At 45.1% G+C, this 25,454-nt stretch overlaps 4 protein-coding genes and 1 long non-coding RNA gene across 9 annotated transcripts; 3 read left to right on the forward strand and 2 right to left on the reverse strand.

The window, feature by feature from the left end:
• Nucleotides 1-78: 78 nt before the first annotated feature.
• Nucleotides 79-5,331, forward strand: LOC108151415 (UDP-glucose:glycoprotein glucosyltransferase). Its single transcript, XM_017280003.2, has 2 exons — nucleotides 79-498; nucleotides 568-5,331. The coding sequence occupies exons 1-2, from the start codon at nucleotides 273-275 to the stop codon at nucleotides 4,980-4,982; spliced, it is 4,641 nt and encodes a 1,546-aa protein (XP_017135492.1). The 5' UTR covers nucleotides 79-272; the 3' UTR covers nucleotides 4,983-5,331.
• A 154-nt stretch (nucleotides 5,332-5,485) lies between these two features.
• Nucleotides 5,486-17,968, reverse strand: LOC108151416 (long-chain-fatty-acid--CoA ligase 5). Of its 5 annotated transcripts, none has more exons than XM_017280004.2 (8): nucleotides 17,705-17,968; nucleotides 15,666-15,854; nucleotides 15,044-15,198; nucleotides 8,371-8,544; nucleotides 7,126-8,303; nucleotides 6,832-7,060; nucleotides 6,581-6,754; nucleotides 5,486-6,485 (listed from the first exon to the last, which is right to left on the reverse strand). In XM_017280004.2, the coding sequence occupies exons 2-8, from the start codon at nucleotides 15,730-15,732 to the stop codon at nucleotides 6,348-6,350; spliced, it is 2,115 nt and encodes a 704-aa protein (XP_017135493.1). In that variant the 5' UTR covers nucleotides 15,733-15,854; nucleotides 17,705-17,968; the 3' UTR covers nucleotides 5,486-6,347. The 5 variants fall into 5 exon arrangements, with proteins under 5 accessions (XP_017135493.1, XP_017135494.1, XP_033243663.1 ...); XM_017280005.2 differs by lacking the exon at nucleotides 17,705-17,968 and adding an exon at nucleotides 16,978-17,044; XM_033387772.1 differs by lacking the exons at nucleotides 15,044-15,198; nucleotides 15,666-15,854; nucleotides 17,705-17,968 and adding exons at nucleotides 9,575-9,610; nucleotides 9,799-10,018; nucleotides 12,572-12,677.
• LOC117186691 lies at nucleotides 17,232-17,921 on the forward strand. Its single transcript, XR_004471637.1, has 2 exons — nucleotides 17,232-17,404; nucleotides 17,472-17,921. It is a non-coding gene; the product is annotated as an uncharacterized LOC117186691 (long non-coding RNA).
• Nucleotides 17,969-19,224: 1,256 nt separating the features above from the next.
• Nucleotides 19,225-20,241, forward strand: LOC108153426 (ninjurin-1). Its single transcript, XM_017283429.2, has 3 exons — nucleotides 19,225-19,751; nucleotides 19,808-19,962; nucleotides 20,027-20,241. Exons 1-3 carry the CDS (start codon nucleotides 19,517-19,519, stop codon nucleotides 20,156-20,158), a joined length of 522 nt encoding a protein of 173 aa, XP_017138918.1. The 5' UTR covers nucleotides 19,225-19,516; the 3' UTR covers nucleotides 20,159-20,241.
• Nucleotides 20,180-24,944, reverse strand: LOC108153425 (short/branched chain specific acyl-CoA dehydrogenase, mitochondrial). The gene is made up of 4 exons (XM_017283428.2): nucleotides 24,761-24,944; nucleotides 24,582-24,690; nucleotides 21,338-21,816; nucleotides 20,180-21,010 (listed from the first exon to the last, which is right to left on the reverse strand). Exons 1-4 carry the CDS (start codon nucleotides 24,794-24,796, stop codon nucleotides 20,387-20,389), a joined length of 1,248 nt encoding a protein of 415 aa, XP_017138917.1. The 5' UTR covers nucleotides 24,797-24,944; the 3' UTR covers nucleotides 20,180-20,386.
• Nucleotides 24,945-25,454: the final 510 nt, after the last annotated feature.

Consider the following 25,454-nt stretch of genomic DNA (forward strand, 5'->3'; position numbering starts at 1 on the left):
ACAAACAGAAAGGTGTGGCCAAAGCAGAGAAAGTCTACGAACTATACCGCAAAATACTAGGAACGTCGGGCCTGTTAGACGTGCAGCCACATTGTAATACAGCCGGTCAAACGCCACATCAGTTCTAAATTTAATTAAGAAAACCAGCAAAAATCCAATTTAAAATTGTTGAAAAAGTAAATAGACACAAGTGGAAAAGCATAAAGCACGCCCCTGTTTGCCCAGCCGCTATGCACTTGGCAATAAACATATAACAAACACGCAAGCAAACAATGTTACGTCTCTTGTGTGTGTTTGTGCTGCTGCAGTCAGCGGCACCGATCTTGGCCAACGCAGAATCCAGCCAGAGCTATCCCATAACCACACTCATCAATGCCAAATGGACGCAGACGCCATTGTATCTGGAAATTGCCGAGTATTTAGCTGACGAGCAGGCTGGCCTCTTCTGGGACTACGTCCGAGGGGTGACCAAGCTGGACACGGCTCTGAACGAATATGGTTTGTACTAGATCTCGATGGTTGAGCTACCGTGTACTGATTGCTTGATTGATTATTATTCTCGTCTAGATACGGAGTCGCAGATGTACAATGCCGCCTTAGAACTGGTCAAGACTCATGTAAGTTCACCGGTGCTGCCTTTGCTCAAGCTGGTGGTGTCCATGCACAGCTTGACGCCCCGCATCCAGACACACTTCCAGCTGTCGGACGAACTGCGCAGCGGTGGCGCCTGCCAAGGCTCTACTTTCGCCCAAGTCGGCACTGAGTTGGCCTGCAGCTACGCGGAGTTGGAGAAGAAACTGGGTCTGGCGCGAGCCAAAGACAGCTTGGATTCGCCTGTGGATACCTACAGCTTCGATCACATCTATCCGGGCAGTGAGAATAACACCCGCACGGTTGTCTTGTATGCTGACTTGGGTAGCGCTCAGTTTCGCTCGTATCACAAGCTCCTGGAGCAGGAGGCCAATAATGGCAAGATTCGTTACATCCTGCGCCATCATTTGGCCAAGAAGGAGAAACAGCCGGTACGCCTCTCTGGCTATGGCGTGGAGCTGCACTTGAAGAGCACCGAGTACAAGAGTCAAGACGATGCTCCCAAGCCCGAAGCAGGCTCCACTTTGGATGAGGACCTGGACAATGAATCGGATGTGCACGGCTTTGACTTTAAGGTGCTAAAGAACAAGCATCCCACTCTCAAGCGAGCCCTGGACCAGCTGCGCCAACGACTTCTGCAGGGCAACGATGAGATCGCTCAGCTGAAGGCCTGGGAATTCCAGGATCTGGGCCTGCAGGCCACTGCTGCCATTGCAGAAATCCAGGGGGATGAGACCCTGCAGATTCTACAATACACTGCCCACAATTTCCCGATGCTGGCCAGGACACTGCTGGCCCACAAGGTGACGGAATCTCTGAGGGCAGAGGTCAAGCACAACACGGATTCATTCGGGCGCAGCTTGAACGTGTCCCCCCCAGATGGAGCGCTGTTCATCAACGGCTTGTTCTTCGATGCGGACACCATGGATCTGTACTCCATGGTGGAGACCCTGCGCTCGGAAATGCGGGTGCTGGAGAGTCTGCACAGCAACAATGTGAGGGGAGGTCTGGCCAGCTCTCTGCTGGCCCTGGATCTGACGGCCTCCAGCAAGAAAGAGTTTGCCATTGACATCAGGGACACGGCAGTGCAGTGGATCAATGATATCGAAACTGATGCTCAGTACAGACGCTGGCCGTCGTCGGTAATGGATCTGCTGCGGCCCACCTTCCCCGGCATGCTGAGGAACATCAGGAAGAATGTGTTCAACTTGGTCCTGGTGGTGGATGCCCTCCAGCTGACGGCCAGGAGTGTAATCAAGCTTTCCGAATCCTTTGTCATTCACCAAGCTCCCATTCGTCTTGGTTTGGTGTTCGATGCCAGGGAGGCCGGCAAGGACAATGCCGAGGATTACATAGCCATCACGTGTGCCTTCAACTATGTGAGCCAGAAGAAGGATGCCCGAGCAGCCCTGAGTTTCCTCACTGACATCTACGCGGCCGTGGGCGAAACGAAGGTGGTCAAGAAGGAGCACATCGTGAAGCAGCTGACAAAGGAGTTTAGCACCCTCACCCATGCGAAGGCCGAGGAGTTCATTGAGGAGGACTCCACCTACGATTATGGCCGCGAGCTGGCGACAGAGTTTGTCCAACGCCTGGGCTTCTCCGACAAGGGACAGCCGCAGGCCCTGCTCAACGGGGTGCCCATGCCCAGCAATATTGTCACGGCGGATAGTGAATTCGAGGAGGCTATCTTCACCGAGATCATGACGCACACGAGCACTCTGCAGAAGGCCGTCTACAAGGGCGAGATGACGGATAATGACGTGGCCATCGACTACCTTATGAACCAGCCCCATGTCATGCCCAGACTCAATCAGCGCATTCTCAGCCAGGAGGATGTCAAGTACCTGGACATTAATGGCGTGGCCTACAAGCAGCTGGGCAATGTGGCCGCCCTGAACAGGCTCTCCAACCGGGACATGACGGCCACGGTGATGGAGAACCTCAAGTTCTTTGGCGGCAAGAAGTCCACGGAGCGGATTGGCCGAGCCTCTCTGCAGTTCCTTACCATTTGGGTGTTTGCGGACCTGGACACGCAGGAGGGACGCAGCTTGCTCACCCATGCCCTGGAATACGTCCAGGGGGGAGAGAGCGTTCGCCTGGCATTCATACCCAACACTGAAAACGTTCCGGCAGGCGATTCCAAGAACCTAAATTGTTTGGCTTGGGCCGCCATGCAGACTCTGCCATCGGCTCAGGCCACAGAGCAGGTACTCAAGTGGCTGAAGAAGCCCAAGGAGAAGATTGAAGTACCGTCCAAGGTGCAGGACATACTGGGCTCCACGGAGCTGCATCTGAAGATGCTGCGGGTGTATGCTCAGCGTGTGTTGGGTCTGAACAAGTCCCAGCGATTGGTCATTGGCAACGGGCGATTGTATGGTCCGCTTTCCGCTGACGAGAGCTTCGATAGTGCGGACTTTGCCCTGTTGGCCCGGTTCAGCTCCCTGCAATACGGCGATAAGGTGCGTCAAGTACTTAAGGAATCTGCCCAAGATGTCGGTGCGGATTTCACAAGCGATACCCTGCTCAAGCTCTACGCCAGCCTCTTGCCCAGACAGACGAAGAATCGCTTCAAGATGCCCACCGATCTGAAGACTGATCATTCGGTGGTGCTGCTGCCCCCCAAACAGGAAAAGTTACCGCATTTTGATCTTGTCGCTGTCCTGGACCCTGCCTCGAGGGGTGCACAGAAGATGGCGCCCATGCTGATCCTGTTGCGGCAGGTCCTCAACTGCCAGTTGAGTCTCTACATGATCCCAGTGCCCCAGCACAGTGATATGCCAGTGAAGAACTTCTACCGATACGTTGTGGAGCCGGAGATCCAGTTTGAAGCAAATGGAGTCAGGTCGGACGGTCCTCTGGCCAAGTTCAGCGGCCTGCCGGCCAATCCTCTGCTGACCCAGCAGATCCAGGTTCCCGAAAACTGGCTGGTGGAGGCTGTGCGAGCTGTCTACGATTTGGATAACATCAAACTGTCGGAGATCGGAGGACCCGTCCACAGCGAATTCGATCTGGAGTACCTGCTGCTGGAGGGTCACTGCTTCGATGCCTCCAGCGGAACGCCGCCGAGAGGCCTCCAACTGGTGTTGGGTACCAAGAGCGAGACCACCCTGGTGGACACCATAGTGATGGCCAATCTGGGCTATTTCCAGTTGAAGGCCAATCCCGGAGCCTGGTCCCTGCGGCTACGCGACGGAAAATCAACGGACATTTATGGAATAAGTCATATCGATGGCGACAATACCCACTACGATGCAGGTTCCTCGGTAGTTCAGGTGCTAATCACCTCTCTGCGGTCGCAAGTCATCAAGCTACGAGTCTCAAAGAAGCCGGGAATGCAGCAGGCCGAGCTGCTCGCCGATGACACCGACCAGGCGGCACAGTCGGGCATTTGGAACAGCATTGCCAGCAGCTTCGGTGGCAGCAATGGGAACCAGGCAGCGACCGATGAGGATACCGAGACCATCAACATATTCTCGGTGGCCTCGGGACACCTGTACGAACGCCTGCTCAGGATTATGATGATCTCCCTGCTCAAGCATACGAAATCTCCGGTGAAGTTTTGGTTCCTGAAGAACTATCTGTCGCCACAGTTCACCGATTTCCTGCCCCACATGGCTGCCGAATACAATTTCCAGTACGAGCTGGTCCAGTACAAATGGCCGCGCTGGCTGCACCAGCAAACGGAGAAGCAGCGCACCATTTGGGGCTATAAGATCCTCTTCCTGGATGTCTTGTTCCCCCTTAATGTGAGGAAGATCATTTTCGTGGATGCCGATGCCATTGTCAGGACGGACATCAAGGAGCTGTACGACCTAGATCTGGGCGGAGCTCCCTATGCCTACACCCCGTTCTGCGACTCGCGCAAGGAAATGGAGGGTTTCCGCTTCTGGAAGCAGGGCTACTGGCGCAGCCATCTGATGGGCAGGCGCTATCACATTTCCGCCTTGTACGTGGTGGACTTGAAGCGGTTCCGCAAGATTGCGGCTGGCGACAGGTTGCGTGGCCAGTACCAGGCCCTCAGCCAGGACCCGAACAGTTTGTCCAATCTGGATCAGGACTTGCCCAACAATATGATACATCAAGTGGCCATTAAATCGCTGCCCGATGACTGGCTGTGGTGTCAGACCTGGTGCAGCGACAGCAAGTTCAGTAGTGCCAAAGTCATCGACCTGTGCAACAATCCGCAGACCAAGGAGGCGAAGCTGACTGCAGCCCAACGGATTGTGCCCGAGTGGAAGGACTACGATGCGGAACTGAAGACACTATTAGGCCGCATCGAAGATCATGAGAACTCACATAGCAGGGACATAGACGACGATCCGGTCGATGATCATGTGGTGGTCACCACCCTGCCGCCACCGCCAGAGCCCAAGCACGGCGAACTGTGATTCCCACATAGTTAAAGTTCCCCAAACGTCGTCTTTAGTGAATTTAAGTCGAATGTCATTGATGCATGCCTAACTACTACTTAGATAAGTCCTTACCCCAAGCATTTTGTTTGTAAATTTTTATTAGAAATGCATCGAGAGATACGAGAAGCCAATGGCTCAGCTGAAAGAATTCTGAACATGCTTCTTGTCTCGCATTCCAGAGCATTCGCAGAGCTATTGCCTACGCCACCCTTTTGAACTAAGCTAAACAAACTTGAATGTCATTGCATGTAAACCACGCAGAATGCGCCTATAAGTCTACAAAATTTGCCAAGGTATTAAATGATGATGAAAGAAATCCAGTCCACAAAAATGCAATTCAATTTCGTGGGAGGGAGGAAGCTAGAAGAAGGGAGCGAGGAAGATGTCTAAGAAACTTCATTGATTCGTATTATTTTTTATTTTTATTTCAAATCATAGTTTGAATTATTTGCTTTTGTATCTACATAAAGAAAAAAAGATTTGTTTATTTAAAAGTATTATTATCATGCTGCTTTAGTTTGTTGTTTCGAGCATATCAAGTTTACTTATTAAGATTTAAGAGATTTATTGCAATTTTTTGATCAAATTTTGCGTTTCATTTTTTTGTTTGTTTTGTTTTTTGTTTGTTGGTTTTGTAAGGCAGACAGTGCAGTCCAAAGAAGTGGATCTTTTTTTTGTTATTATAAATAGAATAGAATAGAATTTCGAGTTAATATAAATTTTAAAAGTTTTTAAACTAACGCTGAGTGTAGCTTGTACTCGCAGATAGTTAATTAAAGCTTTCCTTTTATTCAACTGGCTCAATATGTGTTAGTTAGCTAAAGTATATGTATGTGTTTTGGTTCAGACTACGCATTCGTGCTCTATTCACTTTGAACTAGACCATAAGGGGTCGGTTAGGGGAAATACATATGTATATTTAACATATTAGTTAATAGTTCGTTTCTTGATTAAATTATGTAAAAATGCGGCTGTCAAAAGGCTGTCTCCTGTGCTCCTCCTCTCGTCCTATATTTTATCTGTATTTGTATTTGTATTTGTATCTGGTGTATCTTGCGCTTCTCTTAGTTGCTAACAATTGACGAAACTTTAAAATTCGACTCTTCTACCGTTTCTCGGCCTTCAAGTATCTGCGTCTGTAGTCTTAGTTATCATCAGTTTTGTATGGTATAGGCATATGTTTTAATCCGTTTGAATTCTTTTGCTCATTATTATCATTATCATTATCAGCATCATCTTCATCATCATCATAATCATTATCTTTATCTTTAGTTCGGTTCGTTGTTTTGCTTGCGTTTGGGTGTTTCATTTGTATACGTATATATGTATATAGGTATTGCTTTAATCCAAGTGCTTATACATATCCTCCAGTTGTGGCTTGAAGTAGCTCTTAAGTTGCGGTCTCTTGGCCTTGAATGTGGGCGTTAGCAGTCCGTTTTGTACGGAGAAGGGATCCGGATGTAGATAGACATCCTTGACCTGCAATGCAATCACATTTATAATTTATACATACACATGTACACACGTATAGGACACTATAGGGTATAGGGTCAAGAGGTGGCGACTTCTCTCACCTGTTCGAATGACTTCAGTCCACTCTGTTTGCCCCAGTTGAGCATGTCGTTCATGATCAGTTCCTTGACATTCTTATTATTGCACAGGACGGAGAGTGTGCCACGTACATTGTTCTCCGTGGCCCACTGTTTCAGTACATCGGTATCAGGTACAACGACAGCTATAATGCAGCTCTAAAATGGTGTCGAGATGGATGTGTGAGGAACGTGTTTAGGTTTAAGCATTCTAAGCTGAGTGCTCGTTCTCTTACCTTTAAGCTCTCCCCGTAGACATAGACTTGATTTACATATTGACTGAGCGTATAGATATTTTCGATCTTCTCGGGCACTATGTACTCGCCCTGGCTGAGCTTGAAGATGTGCTTGCGGCGGTCGATGATCCGCAGGGTGCCATTCGGCAGCCACATGCCCACATCGCCGGTATGATGCCAGCCCTCCGAGTCGATCGCCTCCGCCGTCTTCTCCGGATCTTTATAGTAACTGGAATCGATGGTAGACGGGGGATTATACATATGTTTAATGGAAAAGTCTGGGGATTCACTCACCCATGGAACACATTTGAGCCGCGCACACAGACCTCGCCCGTATTTTGATTGGAAAAGTACTCCATCTCGGGCACATCGACCAGCTTCACAGCATTGCAGGAGACGGGCGGACCCACATGGTTGGGCACATGATCGCCCTGAACCGTGAGTGTGATGGCGCCAGTACACTCCGTCTGGCCATAACCCTCCAGGACCAGACAGCCCAAGGCACAGCGCATGAAGGTGAGAACGTTGCCGGCCAAAGGCGCCGAGCCTACGACCATGAGCCGCAGGTTGCCCCCGAAGGCCTGGTGCACCTTCTTGAACACGAGCTTGTCCCAGCAGCCGTTGCGCCGCAGGACGCCGCGGGCAATCTCCTTCTCCTTGGCGCGCATGGCCATGTTGAAGAGACCCCGCTTCAGGCCCGAGGCAGAGATATCGTTCTGGATCTTGTCGTAGACGCGATTCAGTAGGCGAGGCACAGCCGGCATAACCGTGGGCTTCAGCATCTTCAGGTCGTTGGTCAGCTCCTTGATGTCGCCCGAGTAGAAGCCGACACAGCCGCCCACATAGTACATGCCGTTCTCGCAGCACCGCTCGAACATGTGGGCCAGGGGCAGGAAGGAGACCATCACATCCCCGGCGCGGATCCGATGATCGCCCATCTGCAGGATCACAGAACAGACGCCGGCCACCACGTTGCCGTGGGTGAGCATAACGCCCTTGGGATTGCCGGTGGTGCCCGATGTGTAGCAGACCGTGCACAGATCCTCCGCCGCCGGCGGTATCTCCGGGTGATTGCCCTTGGCGCCCAGCTTCTCCACGTCGATGAACGAGAAGATCTGTATGCCGCGACTGCGCGCCCGCTCCAGTGTCGTCTGGCGTATCGGCTTGATGGCCACGATGATCTTCAGGCTGCGCGGCGCCTTCTCCAGGAGCATGGCCGCCTTGCCGTCATCCTCCACGATCACAATCGACATTTCCGTCTGGCGGATGATGAAGGCGCAGGCATCGGGACCCAGGGTATCGTACAGCGGCACCACCACCAGCGAGAACGAGTAGCAGCCCTGCTCGTACAGTATCCACTCCGGACGGTTCTGCGAGTAGATGCCAATCAACTGTTTGGGCCGGGCCCCCAGGGCCAGCATGCCCGAGCCAAAGTTCTTGGCCCGCAGCAGCGCCTCATCGTAGTTGATCCACTGCGGGATGGAGGATGGAGATGTTATACGAGAGACTGACTCACGGCACGGTGCTCCCTCGACTCACCTGATAGGGCGACGTTAGGGTCTCTCGCCAGCCCAGACACGGGCCGTTGTTGGAGGCATAGGCTCCCTCGCGGAACGTCTGATATAGGGTGCGGACGTTCTCTGTGATATAGGACACGAATTTGCCATTTTTCGACTCCTTGTAAAACTTGGAGACGTGAATTTGTTCTGGACCCTGTAATGGGATTGAATCGACCCCAAAAGAAACAGAGAGAGAGAGAGAGAAATCGCGTTCATGCAATGAGTGGAGAGATCTTGTAATGAGAATACATCAAACAGAAGTATGAGCGAGAATAATCTGGGAAAAGTGTTTTTATTGGGTGGGAGCAGCTTTGTTTGGGGGGAGGGGATCACACACAAGAATGGTTCTGATTCATGATTTGTTTGGCTTGAGCTGAAAATGAATGGATGATTCTATGATATGTCTACGGATGCCATCTCTAAGAGATCTGTCTCGATTGATAGTTCGATTTAGTATAATTTGACATCATCCCATCATACTTATATTATTCATAAAATCATAATATTTCCCTTAGGTTTTCCGTTTCCCAGTTAACCTTGAGATCTGGCCGGTCTTCAATCGATTGAATCTCATTTCAGTGTTTATTTTTTGCCACTCGAAAAATAAATCACACCCAATTGTTAGATTCGATTCAATAAATATCTGCGCTTTCAATCGCTATGATATATGGTTTATTTGTGGGGCCAAGACATAAACCCATCACTCAGCGGACTTTCATTTGGGCGCCTTGGCCTGACCATTAGGTCGGGCAGTAGATACTCGAAAAAAGTGGAACATATCGATTCGAAATGGCCAAAGAGCACTTCCTTTATGACCCACAGATGTGAGAGAAATCCCGCAATGGCCCGAAAGTGTTGATGTATGAGAACGAATATCATAATATTGTACAGCTGTCGGGACTGGGACTGAGAATGGGAATGGGAGGGAAGTATCTTTTGGGGACTGGAAGGAGGAGAGGAGGTTCAAAGTTGGTTTGTTTGTGCTGGCTGATTTTAATGAGCAAAATGCAAATATTTTTCAAAAATAAATGCCTTTTCATAGATTAAAGTGCTTTCCAATTCGATTTTGTTTAGAATTTATTGATGACGCACGCGGGGCTCAGAATGGAATACGGAATACGAGTATGAGTACTTTCAGAGCATACCCCACGGGGTAATGAGGCCTACCCTAGCCCCCCACCTACCCTGTGATGGATATCTTGACGATGATCGTATATGATCTAACCAACAAATGTGCGCGTGTGTGAAGAATAATGAACAAAAAAAGAAGCAAAAAATAAAGTATTTATTAGTGGATTGCATAGTCAAGCTGCTGGGTTAGAGATATTCTTTTGTCTTTTAGTTTGTTTTTTTGTTTTGTTTAGGGGGACTTTGGGGGGACTCTTCCTTGAGGATTCTTGAGGATTACCTTGAGCACATCGCTCTGATTGCTTAGCTCGATGGGCACCCGTATGCTGGTGATTTGACCGCAACAAGACATGTTTTGTTGTGGATCTCACGGCTGTCTGAGTCTCACGGTTCACGGTTTGTTCACGGTCTTACTGATTTGACTTCTGCTCCGTTTTCAGGCACCACTGTTCTGGCTGGGTTTTATGGATCAGCCTTTAATATGCACATCTTACGAGCAACTGCAAAAAGAATCGGCACACCCAAGCACACCCGCGATATTTTTTGTTACACTTTTCACTTTTCCCCCACAATTGGCCGCCCGCCCGGCCATCTTGTCGTTGCCGGAACCGCCCTCTGCCCGGCGCCCACCGCCCACCACCCGCTGCCCACCGCCCACCGCCCGCCGCGTCATCTGTTCGATTTACAGGCTGGTAAATTTTTGTATTTTCAAATTTCCTATTTGAAGTCTTTCATAATCGCAGAACCATTTAAATGCTAATTATTGCGTGTAAAAATAGATTTCTGTTTTTAAATCGAAGCAAATTGGATTTGCATGTGCGACGGGTTGTAAAGCCTGATTTATTTTCCAAACCAATGGCCAATTCCCTTAATGGCAAAATCAGCTCAAATACTGCTAATTCCATGCATAAAGTCCTTCCTATCCGAAATTCCCTAAGGTAGGATTTTCCTTTTTCATTAACCCTTTTGTCAAGCGAAAGGTAAACCCAAACGTAAACCAAAGCATAATTATGACGCCGCCCTGTCCGCTTAATTTTTGTCTTCTGACAAGTTTGGCAAATTCAATTTTGTTTATAATTATTCAATATTGTCAGCTGCAGAACAGAAAGAGAGGACTAGGCTACACTGAGGCGGAAAGAGAGGAACGAGCGCTGCTATATCGACAAGGCGTCGTCTTCGTCGTCGTCTTCGTCGTCGTCGTCGCCGTTGTCTTTGTCGTTGCTTTGTCGTGGCCTGCCCCAAATTAATTTATAAATAGTTCGTTTGGGGGCAAGAACGCTTCCCCACTCGGCTGTTATCTATGAGAGGCGGTGTGAGGGGCGGCCGCATAAAACAGCGAAAAGGAAAAACAAAAGACGAGTATTTTGCAAAATACAACAGAAAAAAAATGAGAATTTTTGTACTAGCTGCTAAGATCAAAACCTGAGTCATGGGGGAAGGCGTTTTGGACACCATTGGGATGCCGATGCCGATGCCAATTGCCAACATTTTCCTCAATGAGCAATTCTTCGCTGAGTTATGCCACACGCAATTGTGGTTACCATCCAAATTTCCCCATAAACTATGGGCCAGAGGGGGGCAGCGATAGAGAGAGTATGAATGAATAGGAACAGAGAGCTGTGTTTGAATTTCAGCTAAAATCTGCAACATATCAACATGTTTTGGCCAACATATTTCTTGAACAAATAAACTTAAAACCGGGAAAATATGCGGGAATTTCAAGGCAGTACGAGTATATGTTTCTCGAATTTTTCTTCATGTGGAATGCTAATCCGTTTTTTAAAGTTTTTTCATAAAAGAAAGAATCTGCGAATATTTAACTGGAATTTAACTAACTTAAACTCTGATATTTCGATTATTTTGCCATTCCCTAATCCTTTATTTAAGGCAATATTTATTGCCTTGTTTATTATTATTCCTCTATATTAAAAATATACACATGTATTTGAAGATACATACATATATGTACATATATAGATCAACCATAACATAACTCAATTATATACCCAAACTCTGATTCAGCTTGACATTTATTATGGTTCTAAATTAGCCCACAGATAGGTCTTTTGTTCTGGCTAAAGATTTTGCAAAAAGAATTGAAAATTCTTTCAGACACAGCGACTTTTGTTTATATCGAAATACTGTATAGATAGTTGGCCACACACAGACGCAGATGCAGAGAGGTTGTCTAGTAGGTAAGCTTCCTGACATTCCCATTGATGGAACTGATTATGATCGAGTGCTGTGCAGTGCTGACCGCCAAAAATATAGATACGAAATCTTCTGAGTACTTATGAAATTCCTTTCGGGACTTCGGTAAAACCCACTTCAAAACAATTTGGATATTTATCGAATCTTTTCGCTCCCATATCCGCACATGGCTCAAAACTATTCCGATTAGCATTCCCAAAGTTTCTCCTCTGCTGTAAACAATCGTAAAACTTGATGAAGCATTGCTTAAACATCGTAAATCCATTCAAATTAAGGTGTTCTCAATCGGAATCAAAGTTCACTGAAACCACACGCATTGCAAACCACAGACGAGTGTATCACATCAAATTAGAACAGAAAAAAAAAAAATGTTTAATGTATTTTTATACAATCTGTTTTATGTTTTTTTAGGTGGGCAGTGGTTCGTCTGGGGGGATGGATGGGGATGGGGATGGGGATGGTGATATATGTAGACATACGTAGAACCCGAATGAACTTGAACTTGAGGGCCCGGGTTCAGATGGCTGGGGCCCAGGCAATGACAACGACGACGGCACTTGGACACTTTGGCAAATCGATTTCTTCAAAGTTGCTTCTTTGATATTTTCGTTAAAATTTTATTTGAATATTATTTCTTTGGTTTCTGGCGTTCGTTTTACGTAATGAGATTAAACGCTTGTATTTTTGTCAATTTGTTGCAAATTGTCGTGCGTTTTTCGCTACCTCTCCGTGTCCGTGTCCGTGTCCCTCTCCCTCTCCCTCTCCCTCTCCCTGTCCCTGTCCCTCTCCCTGTCCCACTCTATTCTTAATTTTTCTTTTGTTTAGTATATATAAAAAAATACGTTTATTTCACAGATATATACTATCTGCTTTTGTTGTTTTCCGTTTCGTTATTTTTCTGTTTTTTCTCAAAATCTTCTTTTCTGAAATATATGCACATATATTCCGTTGATCCGCCACGATCTGCGCGACACGATGCTTAATTTCGAACTGAATGGCCGAAGGAGGCAGGCCGAAATATTGGCCGCGGCTAAAAATTATTTTGGCCCGCCCGCAGAATCTTCTTCAATTTGGTATCAACCGAAACAGAAAAAGAGAGAGAGGGAGAGGGAGGGAAATGGCGAAAAGGGAAAGAGAGATGGGGCGGCGGAGATGGGGGTACTGTGAAGAAGAATGCAGCGTTCGCCTAGGAATTTCATTCGTTTATATTCATTTGATTTTGATTTTGATTTTACTCGTAAACGGTTTTTCATAGTCTCTTCGTTGTTGTTGTTGTTGCTTTTGTTGTTGCTTTGTAGTTGTCTTGTAGTTTTTCTTTTTGGCTTGATCAAGCTGTCCGCCTGTCTTCCTGCCTGTTTCCCCCGCCCTCCCTTGCCCAGCCCTGCTCTGCCTGTTTTTGGTGCACGCGATCTAAGGCGGCATGTGACGTGGTCTGTTGCTAATGGGCCAAAGGTGGGGGCGTTTTTGATGACGGCAAATACTCATCAAAACTTACATACACATGGACGAGTATGTATATGATTTATGGTCCACAACACTGGACCATTCTAGCCCATGAGTGGAACAAAAAGTCGACAGCCCTCAAAAATGTACAATATAATAATCTTTTTTTTAATCAGCACGCACTCAATTATGAGTAAATACTATATAACCTGTGCCTGCAAATCCAATTTGCTCACACGCACATCCCCTCCCCTCGATTTACACCTCAATTTGCACTCTTTTGAATTTTTAATGGTCCGTCTCGTATTGGAAAACGGTCAGTGCAAGTGAAAATGGCCGGCTGTGTGTGTGTGCAAGCTTTCCCCTGCTGTCCCCACACACGTACAATCTATTCTGTAGATTTGCATGCGAGTATGTGCATACGTGTGCTCAGAGGCAGACAGGTTGGCCCTGTCTCGTCAAAAGTTTGACATTTCCTTATTGTTTTGTTGGTTTCAGCCATCTCATTGTTTGTTATTTTTGAGAATTCTCATGGGGGGACTCGGGGGTACATGAAAAGGTGGAGCAGTTGGTTTGACACTTGATGGGGTATTCAGAATTAGGGATTATAATCGAAGGCAGATGATTCAATCCAATTCAATGAAAATGTTTGTAAAGTGGTTTTAGCTGGTTCAAAGTGGGTCTCTATTAATTTCTGCATATTTATTTTGATTCGAAGCAAGATTCCTAAAATGAAAACCAAGGATAAGGAATATTTTCAGAATCGACCCTTTGGCACCACAAATTATAGTAAAGTACATAGTTTGCTGTGTTGTATTCAAATTATTTAAACAATGAAATTACGTTCTCTTCCCACTTCCCACTGCATTCCCCTTTCAATTAACAAATTGTGACAGCCCAGCCTGTTCTACTGTCGAATCTCACCGCCCCCGACTCCCTGGGCGTCTTGTTTGCCTTTTTGGCAATGCCAAATATCGCGGGAAATATGTATGGTATTGGGTCAATATTTGTTTATTTACATGGCATCCAAACAAAAGGAAGAGTTCGTTACAGTTACACCGTCATACAGGCCTACAGGCCTAAAGGCCGAAAAATGTTAACAAACGAGATGCCGGCGAGTGTCAGAAGGAGGAAATGTTTATAGGGAGGAGAACCGGAATGTCGGAGAAAGGCTCTGCTCTGATCTGCGCTGCTCTACTCTGCGGCTAATTAGGGGAAAAAGAAAATGCCAATTAAGCCATGACAAGATTTATTGTGGTCGTGCCGCTGTCGTTTGATAAATTATCATCCCAGAGTGTTGCACATTTTTGCAGGAGAGAGATGTCTCTCGATCTCAGTCTCAGCTCTTTTGCGGGGCCCTCTCAATTAGAGCGTGGGGGTCTGTGGCTATTTTTGATCCTATCCTCATTTGTACCACTGTGGCGAACACGTCATTCATTGCCTGTGCTGCCGTGGCCACAGAACAAAGGCCAACAAGGCGAAAATGAAAATCGAATTGGTGAAAGAATCGTGAAGAAAGAGTGTGAAAATCATGTGACGACAACAACGAAACAGAATCAGAATCAGTATCTGAATCCAAATCGGAATCGGCATCAACATCGGCATCGCACCCAACGTGATTGTGGACATGTGCACATGGTTGCGGTGCTGCTGGCACATCAAAGGTTTTGTCTTGGCCATGCCATCATGGGATTCGCCTGTTCTACCTCAGAAAAGACAAGGCAACAACAGCAACTATGCTGAGAAAAAACAGCGAACCCAAGACAAACAATTCGTAATCGAGCAATCGATGATGTAATTGATGGGATGGGTATGGCGAAGGCGATGGCGATGGCGATGCCAATGGCTAATCGAAATCACTTCTGGCTTACCTCTAACAATGGGGATTGGTTTTCCAGAGGCACTAACGGTTGTTCCGGTACTGGTCGTGTTGCAAAATAATACGCAACACTGGCCGCCAAACTACTGAGAGTGAGGGTGCCCAGAGTTCCGCCCAAATAATACAGATATCCATCGATTTCGTCCCCTGTGGAAGACAGATTGACACTGGTTAATGCAGCCATTCCAGTATTCTCTTTAGAACTTAGATAATACATAAATAATCCTGTGAAATATTTTGATGCTTACAATTCTGAATGAATGCATTTTTTCCTTATTTATTTGTATCCATTGTATTTGAATCAAATTGCTTTGAATAATTATTTATCGACAATTTAACAACTGCCAATCGTTTCTGTTTCGCATTGATAGATATCTGAGGGTATTTTCCATAGATATTGTTCATTCATTGGAGGCCTGTGTCACATTTCACTACCAAGCTACCAATTAATAATATTCTCAATAATTCAAACCTTAGATTGAGCTTCTGTCATTCCATCAAGGTAACTCAGCTGTAGGCTGTTCGTTTGGATTTTTACCGAATAAAAATTGGGGATTCCACTGCACTACGTGTCCCCTTATTTTAATTATTTATATTATTGAAATGGTACTTACAGAAATATGAAAAGTTGCTGACTATCAAATGATTGATATAGGCTATAACCGATTTCTCTGGCGTCATTGTTATTTTTTTTCTTTTTTGTTTTCCTTTAGTTATTTTTGTTTTTGTTTTTGTTTTTGCTTTTCTTAGCTACCTGAGTGAATGTTACGTGTTTAGCTTAATGATTGCCCACAATAGATAGCCTGGAAAATAATCAATAATAAAAAGTGCATGCATCAGTCGTAAGTGGAAATATTATAAAAAGGTTCTGCAATGTAATTATAGGGTCATTTGGTGGGCCCGTAACTCGAAATTTCCACATTAACCGAATGCAATCAAGCCGAACCAGAGGCCAAGCCACCATCAGTACCATCAGTACCATCAGTACTATCACTACCATCAGTACTAGCAGTATCAGTACCATCCATTTTCTGCCTAATTAGAGGTTTATCCATATGCATATGTACACGTATAATTTAATAGATAGATAATTGCCATTGGCCCAGTCAAGTGGCAACAATTCAAATGCGTTCAGTTCAGGATGATTATGCAAATGGGCTATGGGTTATATCAGCTCTCAAGAGTGAAGATTTTTCAGTTGAGATACGTATGAGAACTACGAGTAATTTCCACATTTGTATATACATATGTTTATATGTATACATATGTATGTACATATATACAACAAAAATCATTTGTCAAAGTCCACTGATCAATTGCCGAACACATACAGCTGAAAAAGTGTAAATACGTTTATATTATATATGAACATACATACATATGTATGTATATGTATTCAAAGAAGAGATACACTTGTCCAACGGCAGAAACATTTGGCTTTATCTGTAATGTTTTGAATGGAAAGCATCTTATCAGGCTGTGGCAAAAAGAAAAAACAAAAAAATGCAAGCAATAAAACAAAGAACGATTAAAGTTAGCTACGATGAGGCTTGAATACTCTTTTCCATTAGATAATAGATTAGAGAGACATCTGTTTGGAAATTGTTTTAACCGTGTTATTTCATAGTTACTTAACAATAAACTATTGCTCCCTTGAAACTGGTTACACTTCAAATGCCGTTCCGGATAATAATTTCTCGTATAATTTGACCTTAGGTGTGAGGCAATATCAACTGCATTCTCAAGTTTAACGATGGAAAACGGGTTTATCAGCTAAATATAGAATATAGAGTTTCTGAATTTCCCAATTATAAATGCAGGTAAGCTGGTTTTGAATTGCAAATCAATAAGAAATCAATATATCAATTTTATTTTTAGGAAAATCTCGTTCAATCGCTCATTGAGTGGTTCAACTTGCGGAAATACCAGGAAGTGCTAGAGTAGGAAATATTCTTGGAAACTGGGAAAACTGAAACTGCAGCACTAATGGGATTCCGGCACTGCTGCAGACACTGTCCGAACGAACCGACCCGACCCGAATCACTCCATCCACATCCCGTACGAGGCAGAGTCAGTTGAAGCGCATTCCAAGGCGACCGACTGACTGACCGACTGACTGAGTGACTGAATGACGGATTGACTGGCTGATAAAGCCGGAGGCAGCAGCAGTGCAGAAACCTTTATCAGCCGTTGAGCGAAACTTTGCACCCCAGACCCAGACAGAAGCGTTCCTAAGGCGATTACACGTATACTTTAGCCAATTCAGACCAGGCCGGACGATGACCCAACAAATCTATGAACCCAAAGGCAGGTTTAGATTCTTCTTAAAATAGTGTGGAGGTTATGCAATACAGTAAGTAGGTTTATTTAGGCCTTGCTATTGATTTTATAGACAGTTTTCTTTTGCCGGGTCAAATCAGGCTCAGAAAGAGACAGGCAGACAGAGAGCCGGAAAGGAAAACAAAGAGAGAGTGCGAGCAAGAGTGAGAGAAACAAAATGGAGCCTTCTTTTTAGGCGGCTTTGCTGAGGGAGGTCAAGGCGGACGCACATGCAATTTTTGGGCATTGATTTTTTGACAGTTTTTGGTGGTACGAGGCTACGGATCCGGCTACGGTTACGGCTAAGTGGGCTATTCTGTGAGAAGGAACTTACCCCGTAATCTGGACTACTCGTAGATGAAACACATTTGTTGGGGTTTATTTATATTTAGGTGTTAAATATACATATATCCACAAAACTTAAATTAGCACTGAAAGAAAATCAATGAAAAGTTTACGTTTCGGCATTCACAGTTGTGTTGTTTTTAGCCGGGTTGAGCGAGCCCGAGAACGGCCGAGAGTGTGAAGAGAGAAAGTCTTAGAACCAAATGCCGAACTGAAAAAATGACTGCTAAACACTTCGGCCGACGGAACAGAACTGAGCCAGACCCCAGGCCAGACCCCAGAGCAGACCCCAGAACAGACCCCAGACCAGACCTTACCAAGACCAGCGGAGGCAAACAAAGCCTGTTTGCAACTTGAGTTTTGAGCATGCGTGCAACGTTATCTTTATAAAATACTACTGCTGCCGCTACCGCTGCAGCATGAATGAAGCCGCAAGAGAGCCGGTGCTGGCCGGTGCGGGCAGCGTGAGCCAAAGAGTGTATTTATAAAAAGGTGAGGTATTTGTGCCGGCCGCAAACACACACACCACACAAATAGTGAGTGCGTGAGGGCACACGCTGATTGTGCCCCACCTGATATTCATACACTTTGAGCCATCAAAGAGGGAGAGAGACGCTGGAGAGAGCGTTCTAAGCGCTCAGACAGCTCCACGGCATAACAAACATTGGCGAAAGGGGCGTGGGGGTGTGGGGGTGTCAAGCGTGGCAGCCAAAATGGCAAACAAAATGCACGTGCTAGAAAGTACAAAGAGAGCGGCAGTGAGAGTGGGAACGAGAGTACGACCGGCAGAGAGTGCCGGAGCCGGCGTGTGGGAGCGTAACCATTTTGTCTGGCGGGGGAGAAAAGAGAGGGCGAAAAACGGGTGATTTAGTGGCTTGTCGATGAGAGGAGAGCGGAGCGCGGAGTCCCAAACAGTTGTTTGCTTCGCGTGACGCACTTGTTCCGTTTAGGTCCTGCAATGCGACACGAACAGCGAGAGGAGGTGGTAATGTTACCAAAGGAAAGAGTACCTAGATATCCCTATACAAAATGATTTCAATTGTGGATATTAGATAATGCCGTACGTTCATACGATACATTTCCTATTGTTAAAATGCAGAAATTGCTGTATAAAAATAAATATATGTTCGGATAGTTAATACTTTCATAGCAACCCTCTCACCTGCTAATGAATGTCCTCCATACTTGCGCCCATTGCGACAGCTGTCTGTGCATTTCAAAAGTTTGTCATACAATCTATAATTGGATACAATTAGGCTAACGTTAACCTAACCCGATTTACCCATCAATTTTAAATCGAGCCTATAAACGTAGAATGAGCGGAGAGCGGAGAGCGGAGCCTTGGATGTCTTACAGTTGTGCAAACTTCGTTTCGTATCCCATAGATACTTGAGTTTGTTTGGGCCTTGTTTATTCAGGGCCTCGGTGGTTATTATGGTGACATTTTGCTGACTTCGCATTACGCAAGTTGAAGGAAGAGTTTGTTTACACTTGGATCCCATTCAGCTTCTCATTCTACTTACATTTTTACCTCGATTTAACTTCACGTTGCATACTTTAAGGAGTACCCAAACTAATGAGATACTTTTCGGCTTATGGGGTCAGGTCTGTTGTGCTCTACATATCGCCGCCCGTTGGCTGTCCAGCCGGGTCAGTGTCATTCGCTTTGTTTTTATCAGTCAAAGGGAACCGCAGACCTCAAAAGTTTCAATGTTTACTACTGGTCGCAAAAAGCTTTTCGCAGAAGACAGACTCGAGTATTTAATATTGGATCAGCATTGGAACTAAACGGGGTCTTAGTATGGACATAAGCGATGTGGAACTATCCCTGGAGGAATCGCCCAGCTCGGAGGGGAGTTTCTCAAGCACTGCAACGGGACAGTGCTGCAGCTCCGGCAGGGATTTGGAGAAGGCGGAGAACTTGGTTGAGCCAAAAAATCTCAATGAAGTGGAGGCAGCGCAAGGAAAGCCAAGGAAATCAGTCAGCGATCTATCGGGTGGCAATAGCTATGCCACAAATAAAAATGTGGCTGAAGGTAAGTCAGTAATATACAAACACAAAATATATTCACTCGTCTCTCCCCCAATGAAGGCCTCATGGATATAGCTCTTCTCTCCGCGAATGCCAACCAACTGCGATTCCTGATCACCTACAACGACAAGGCCTCCACCTACATATACAGCCTGATTCTGGTGATACTCTCGTTGAGCCTGCAGCTGCTCGTAGGTCTTATGCTTATTTTTAAAGTAAGTCAATGTCTGCCACTAACAGAACATATTTCGCTTTATAATACCCCATTCCACCCCATAGAGACGTCTTAAGCGCTGTCAGCGTCGGCGCTATGCGAGAACCAATGAACTACTGGTAATGGGAGTGTTCATGATCACCGTGATCAATATACTGCTGGCAGCCTTCACCACAACGGACGGAAATACGCATTAGAAGAGAATGGTTTTTGAAATATACTTTTAGATATATATGTAGTTGTATTTGATACAATATAACAGGAAAAACTAGTTAGTAAATGCTATGGTAACATGGAAGAAACCGATAACCGATTAAGGTTCCAGCAGTTCCTTCACATAAATGCACTTGACGTATCTGACGTACGATATCTCAGCTTGTGTATAGGGGCGACGACTTAGGATCATAGTGACTGCTTCTCTGAACTTAGCCCGAATACTCCTTCTTGACGCATTTGGCAATGGTGCTCAGCTGCATGTTGGAGGTGCCCTCATAGATGGCGCCGATCTTCACATCGCGGTAGAATTTCTCCTGGGGGAAGTCGCGGGTGAATCCCACACCGCCCATCCAGTCAATGCACTTGATGGCCGCACGCTGAGCGACCTCCGAAGCATAGAACTTGGCCATGGCCGCCTCCTTGAGGAAGGGCACACCCTGTTCCTGCAAGCGAGCCGCATTGTAGGTCATCAGCCGAGCCGCCTCGATCTCGGTGGCAATTGTGGCGATCTGGTGCTGCATGGACTGGAAGTTGTAGATAGATTCGCCGAACTGCTTGCGCTCCAGCAGATACGGAATGGTGGCATCGAAGGTGCCCTGGGCCAGGCCCACCATCTGAGCGCCAATGCCGATGCGGCCCTCGTTCAGGAAGCCGGCGGCATACTTATAGCCATGTCCGAAGGTACCCAGGATGTTCTCCTCGGGCACGCGGACATTGTCGAAGGTGAGCATACAGGTGCCGGAGGCACGGATGCCCAGCTTGTCCTCGGGCTTGTTCACGATCAGTCCGGGGGTCTCGCGATCCACAATGAAGGTGGTAATGCCACGGTAGCCCTGGAGAAAAGAGAGAACACTGATCAGTACTAGATTACTTAATAAATCAAAAAAAGCTCGTTCACGCTTGATCTTCGATTAGATGAACTTTGATCTTTGGAGATAAGCTGCGCGGCCAGTCGTTCATAAATTGTTCTTGAAAATATTGAATCTTTTAAGCGATCGGCTAATGATCAATTTGAAAATGGAATTGAGGTGATAGTGAAAATGTCTATAATTGTCTATAATGTCTATGAATTACTAAATATATAATAAAATGATCCATTAGAGATCTTTCTTTCGATAATTTGATTATCGAAAAGATTATAACTATAGATAAGAACTTACATCTTCTGGCTTGGCATTGGCAAAGACCAAGAAGACGCCAGCCACATCTGAGTTGGAGATCCACATCTTGGTGCCGTTGATCACATAGTGAGAGCCATCCTTCTTGGCCACAGTCTTCAGGGAGAAGGCATCGGAGCCTGCACCGGGTTCGGTCAGGGCAAAGCTGCCAGCGTATTCCTGAGCCAATTTCGGCAGATATTTCGCCTTCTGTTCGGCGTTACCGAACTTGATCATCAGTGAGTTGACCAGCGTGTTGTGGATGTCCACAAAGGCGGCTACCGCGGGATCGATCTTCGACAGCTCCTCCACAACAATGATGTTGGTCATGAAGTTGCAGCCGCTGCCGCCCAGCTCTGTGTCGATTTCAATGCCCATCAGGCCATTGTCGAAGACGGCTTTGACCACCGAAGGATCGAATTTGTGCTCGAGGTCCATTTTCTTCACCAGAGGCAGGATTTGATCCTGGGCCAACTTGGCAACTGAAATTAGTAATCAATAAATTTGGAATTGGTTTACTTAAATGTAAATTCGCATTTTTTAAAAGAAATTTCGCTTAAAGCTCTTAGCATTGGAAATTTTAGACAGCTTTTCTGAAAGCTTCGTTGATCGGTATAAAAAAGCTGTTAGTTTAAGCTTTTTGTTGAGCTTTTGAGAACTTTCAACGGCACGTTTTCTTTGACAAAACATTAAAATTAATCAAACTGGTCTGGGTTTCTTCCTCTTTTCACAGGGGGGCCTGGTATGTTTGTTGTTGGGGCTCTGTTTGTATAAGTTGAGGTATTCCATATATATATATATATATATATATGTATACATATATGTGTGCATTATGTACGGTTATGTGTGGATGTGTATATGGATAGATGTGTGGGTAGTGCGTGTGTCTTTTTTATCAGCAGATTCGCTCTGTTCTCCGATCGCGTGCGGCTCTCATTTCTCTGTTTTACTCTCTGCGCGTGCCTTTCTATATCTGAATCTTTTGGTCTCTTCTTTTGCTTCTCTCTCCGTATTTATTATTGATATTTTTTAAGCATTAATTTTTTCCTGCTGCCTGCTGCTAGAAAATCCAACAACTGGCACACACCCACCAAAGTTCTCACAGCCTTACCCTCTAATACCTGTTCCTATTTCTGCGGTCAGTGCAGTCATGTTTTACTTATCATGAGGAAAGTTTTAATAATTAATTTTAGTAATATATTTTTGTAGTTACTCCGACCATATGTGCGACTGGGCAATTTTCTAACAGCTGTGACGTGGAACTAAGGGCTCTAGGGCCCCTGCATTTAAGGGGGAGTCGAGTCTTATCAAACAGGAAACTATACTACACTCTCAATCTCTTTTAATTCGAGTATTATATTGCTCACTAAGCACATTTGATTCTGAGGTAACTGTATTCGTTCCTTGCATGTTTTGTTGGAGACTGTACGACGTCTTCGGAAAATCTAGGCATCTCTAGGCATCTAACACATGTTTCTATTGCGTATTTGACCAATTTAGCTCATTTTCAGCAAGGAAGATAAACACTTAATGTGAGATCTTAGATCAATAAACTATATATAAATACCTGTGCCTACTGTACCTAGTTGGTCTGCTTGTTAGGAAAACCAGTTTGAAATCATGCACTTAGCCACTATTTTGCATGCAGCTCAGATTACGCAACCATCAGACCATATACTGTACCTATACACAAATACTTCGTATAGGTATAGAGAACCATATAGATTGAGACCAATTGAATGATTGATAAGCCTAACAAGGCGAAATTTTAAGTAAAATATGCAAAAGAAGTGTCTGCTCCCCAACTAAGAATCAGGTGGATAGCGGTGACTCCCAGGGGGGCCACCTTCAACTGAGTCAACTCTCTAGGGGAGTGCGCCGACCAAGTGCCACACACACCATTGCCCGGCGTAGACACTAGAACAGTGACTACAGTTGGGCGGGGGCGTGGCACAGTCGCATTTATTGATCTATCACAAGTGTAACGCTATTTGGTTGACATCAAACCAGAACCGAACAGCTGACTGACTCGTGAAAATGGAAATGGAAGTAAAGACATATGCACATAGAAAGTGTGAGAGAAAAAGGTAGGGAAAAGCTTGCACACACCCACGAACCCACCCACGCTTCGAACACGCGTTTCGGTGAAAGAGAGAAAAACTCGCATTGTGGACGGTATAGTGATACTCCCCCTTAACGGACAGCGCCAACGACAGCCATACAAAGACGGCGGCTAAAGCTGGAACTGAAGCGACAGCCAGCACCGAAACCTATATATAGACCGTGTGTGTTTGGGTGAGAATTTGCCCACATTTTGATTGCAAGTCAAAAGAAAATTCAACGTGAATTTTAAATGGAAACTGTAAGTAATTGAAGCTCATTCAAATATATAAAAGAAAAAAAACCCTGATAAGAAAGTTGGAAACAAAACACAGTGATAAAACAAGACCTTGAACTTGCCAAGTTGGCAGCTTTTTGGCAAAGCTTTACGTATCCTGCCCGACAGATGTCCTTTTTGGTGCGGGAGATCACTTTAAGGTAATTTTTTCGAGGATAATACAGAATGATATAGTATGTACACTGCTCATTGGAAAGTAAAATTTTCACAGGAATTTTATTATCCTGCGGAATGTGTTTGTCTGTTTTAAGGCATCAGAAATTATATAATATATAATGACATGACAAAGTAAATTTATTCAACGTTCAATAAAATCCATTATATAGTGCCTTTTATGTAGAAAGAATGAGAAATGGAGGAATGGAGAAGAAAATCTGCACAAAATAAAGAAAATTCTCCAAAAATTATTTCAAATAAAAATATCATAGTAAAAATGCCCCAAACACACAATCTGATATTAACTGATATTTTTCACACTATCAACATGAAAATGTGCTTATCTGGCAGTGAGACCGGACCGGACCCCCTAACTAAACAGCTTTATCAGCAAAAAAAAAAAATGAAATGAAAAAACTCGAAAAATAGAGAAATAATAATAGTTTGAGAGCGGCCAAACTGCAGCAAGACTTTTCTACTCAAATAATAATAAATAAAAACAGCCTCCATATGAGATGCTTGGAGTTACGTAACAAGCGGCACACAATAAAAAAAATATCTTAAAATTCGTCGAACGAAAAGTCGAAAAATTAAAAGAAAGAATTCACTGCTTATCAAAGCAGGATTACAGTTAAAATTACAGGGGCCCCTAGAACTTTAGATCTGTGCACAGTGTACAAAGGAATCACTCACCAGTCTCCTTCATCATCTTCTCATCCTCGGTGAGGAAGGTCAGAGGTGGGGGCAAACCAGTTGCCGAGGACATGGCAGCATTTTGCTGACGTGCTGCGGCGTTAACCAGCTGGAATTGATAGAAATGTCATTTAAATTAGCTAAACAATTTGGCGATTGGTTGTAGGCGTGGCGCTTACCATACGCATGGGCAGTTTCTTCAGGCTGTTCATCATGGTGGATGTGGTGGAAATATTAATTGGATCAAGTGGACTCTAAAAACTAGACACTATTTAACGGGTCTCTGTCTCTGTGGGCAGGAGGTTTTCCCAAGGCAATACACAACAGCAACAGTTGGCTGCACACACGCGAATGATTTCCATTCTCCAGACACATATCAGTGGAGCCGAAACTTTGGGCCCCAAAGCAGCGATCCGATCGACAAGAGCAAGATGATTTGAAAAGCTTTTGATCTCCAAAACTTACCAGAGCGCCAATCATTTGACTGTTAACACCGAAGGCTCTTAAAGTGCTGTAGAGCGCACGCTATTGCTGAAGTTTGACATTTTGGCAAAAAATGGTCGTTTTACAGTACACACACCAATCTACTATTAAAAAAAAAAACAACAATAAATTTGGATCAACTAAAATTCTAATCTAATACCCTATTTAAGCCAAAGTTGAGTTATTGAGCTATTGAGCTTTGGGCAAAACTCGATTTTTTTATATAGCATAAGGCTAGGGGCTTAGTGGTAGCAACATGTTCTGCACATTTCTGTGAAATATTACCACTAGTAACAGCAAAAACTAGCTGATCAAAAATTAATCTTTGGCGCGTTAAAATTGTGGCTCAGGGAAAAAAGTGCAAAACACAAACTCCTGCATTACGGGTAA

This window comes from Drosophila miranda, chromosome XR (assembly GCF_003369915.1).
Source record: "Drosophila miranda strain MSH22 chromosome XR, D.miranda_PacBio2.1, whole genome shotgun sequence".
NCBI classification, from domain to species: Eukaryota; Metazoa; Arthropoda; class Insecta; order Diptera; family Drosophilidae; genus Drosophila; species Drosophila miranda.

Coding starts and splice junctions, on each gene's coding strand:
- LOC108153426 (XM_017283429.2), top strand. CDS start 19,517: ATGGACATAAGCGATGTGGAACTATCCCTGGAGGAATCGCCCAGCTCG. Junction 19,752..19,807: donor AAATAAAAATGTGGCTGAAG/GTAAGTCAGTAA, acceptor CCCCCAATGAAG/GCCTCATGGATATAGCTCTT. Junction 19,963..20,026: donor GTCTTATGCTTATTTTTAAA/GTAAGTCAATGT, acceptor TCCACCCCATAG/AGACGTCTTAAGCGCTGTCA.
- LOC108151415 (XM_017280003.2), top strand. CDS start 273: ATGTTACGTCTCTTGTGTGTGTTTGTGCTGCTGCAGTCAGCGGCACCG. Junction 499..567: donor CACGGCTCTGAACGAATATG/GTTTGTACTAGA, acceptor ATTCTCGTCTAG/ATACGGAGTCGCAGATGTAC.
- LOC108151416 (XM_017280004.2), bottom strand. CDS start 15,732: ATGACGCCAGAGAAATCGGTTATAGCCTATATCAATCATTTGATAGTC. Junction 8,545..15,043: donor ACCAATCCCCATTGTTAGAG/GTAAGCCAGAAG, acceptor ATCCCATTACAG/GGTCCAGAACAAATTCACGT. Junction 8,304..8,370: donor CCCTAACGTCGCCCTATCAG/GTGAGTCGAGGG, acceptor TCCATCCCGCAG/TGGATCAACTACGATGAGGC.
- LOC108153425 (XM_017283428.2), bottom strand. CDS start 24,796: ATGATGAACAGCCTGAAGAAACTGCCCATGCGTATG. Junction 21,817..24,581: donor GAAGATGATGAAGGAGACTG/GTGAGTGATTCC, acceptor TACTAATTTCAG/TTGCCAAGTTGGCCCAGGAT. Junction 21,011..21,337: donor CCAATGCCAAGCCAGAAGAT/GTAAGTTCTTAT, acceptor TCTTTTCTCCAG/GGCTACCGTGGCATTACCAC.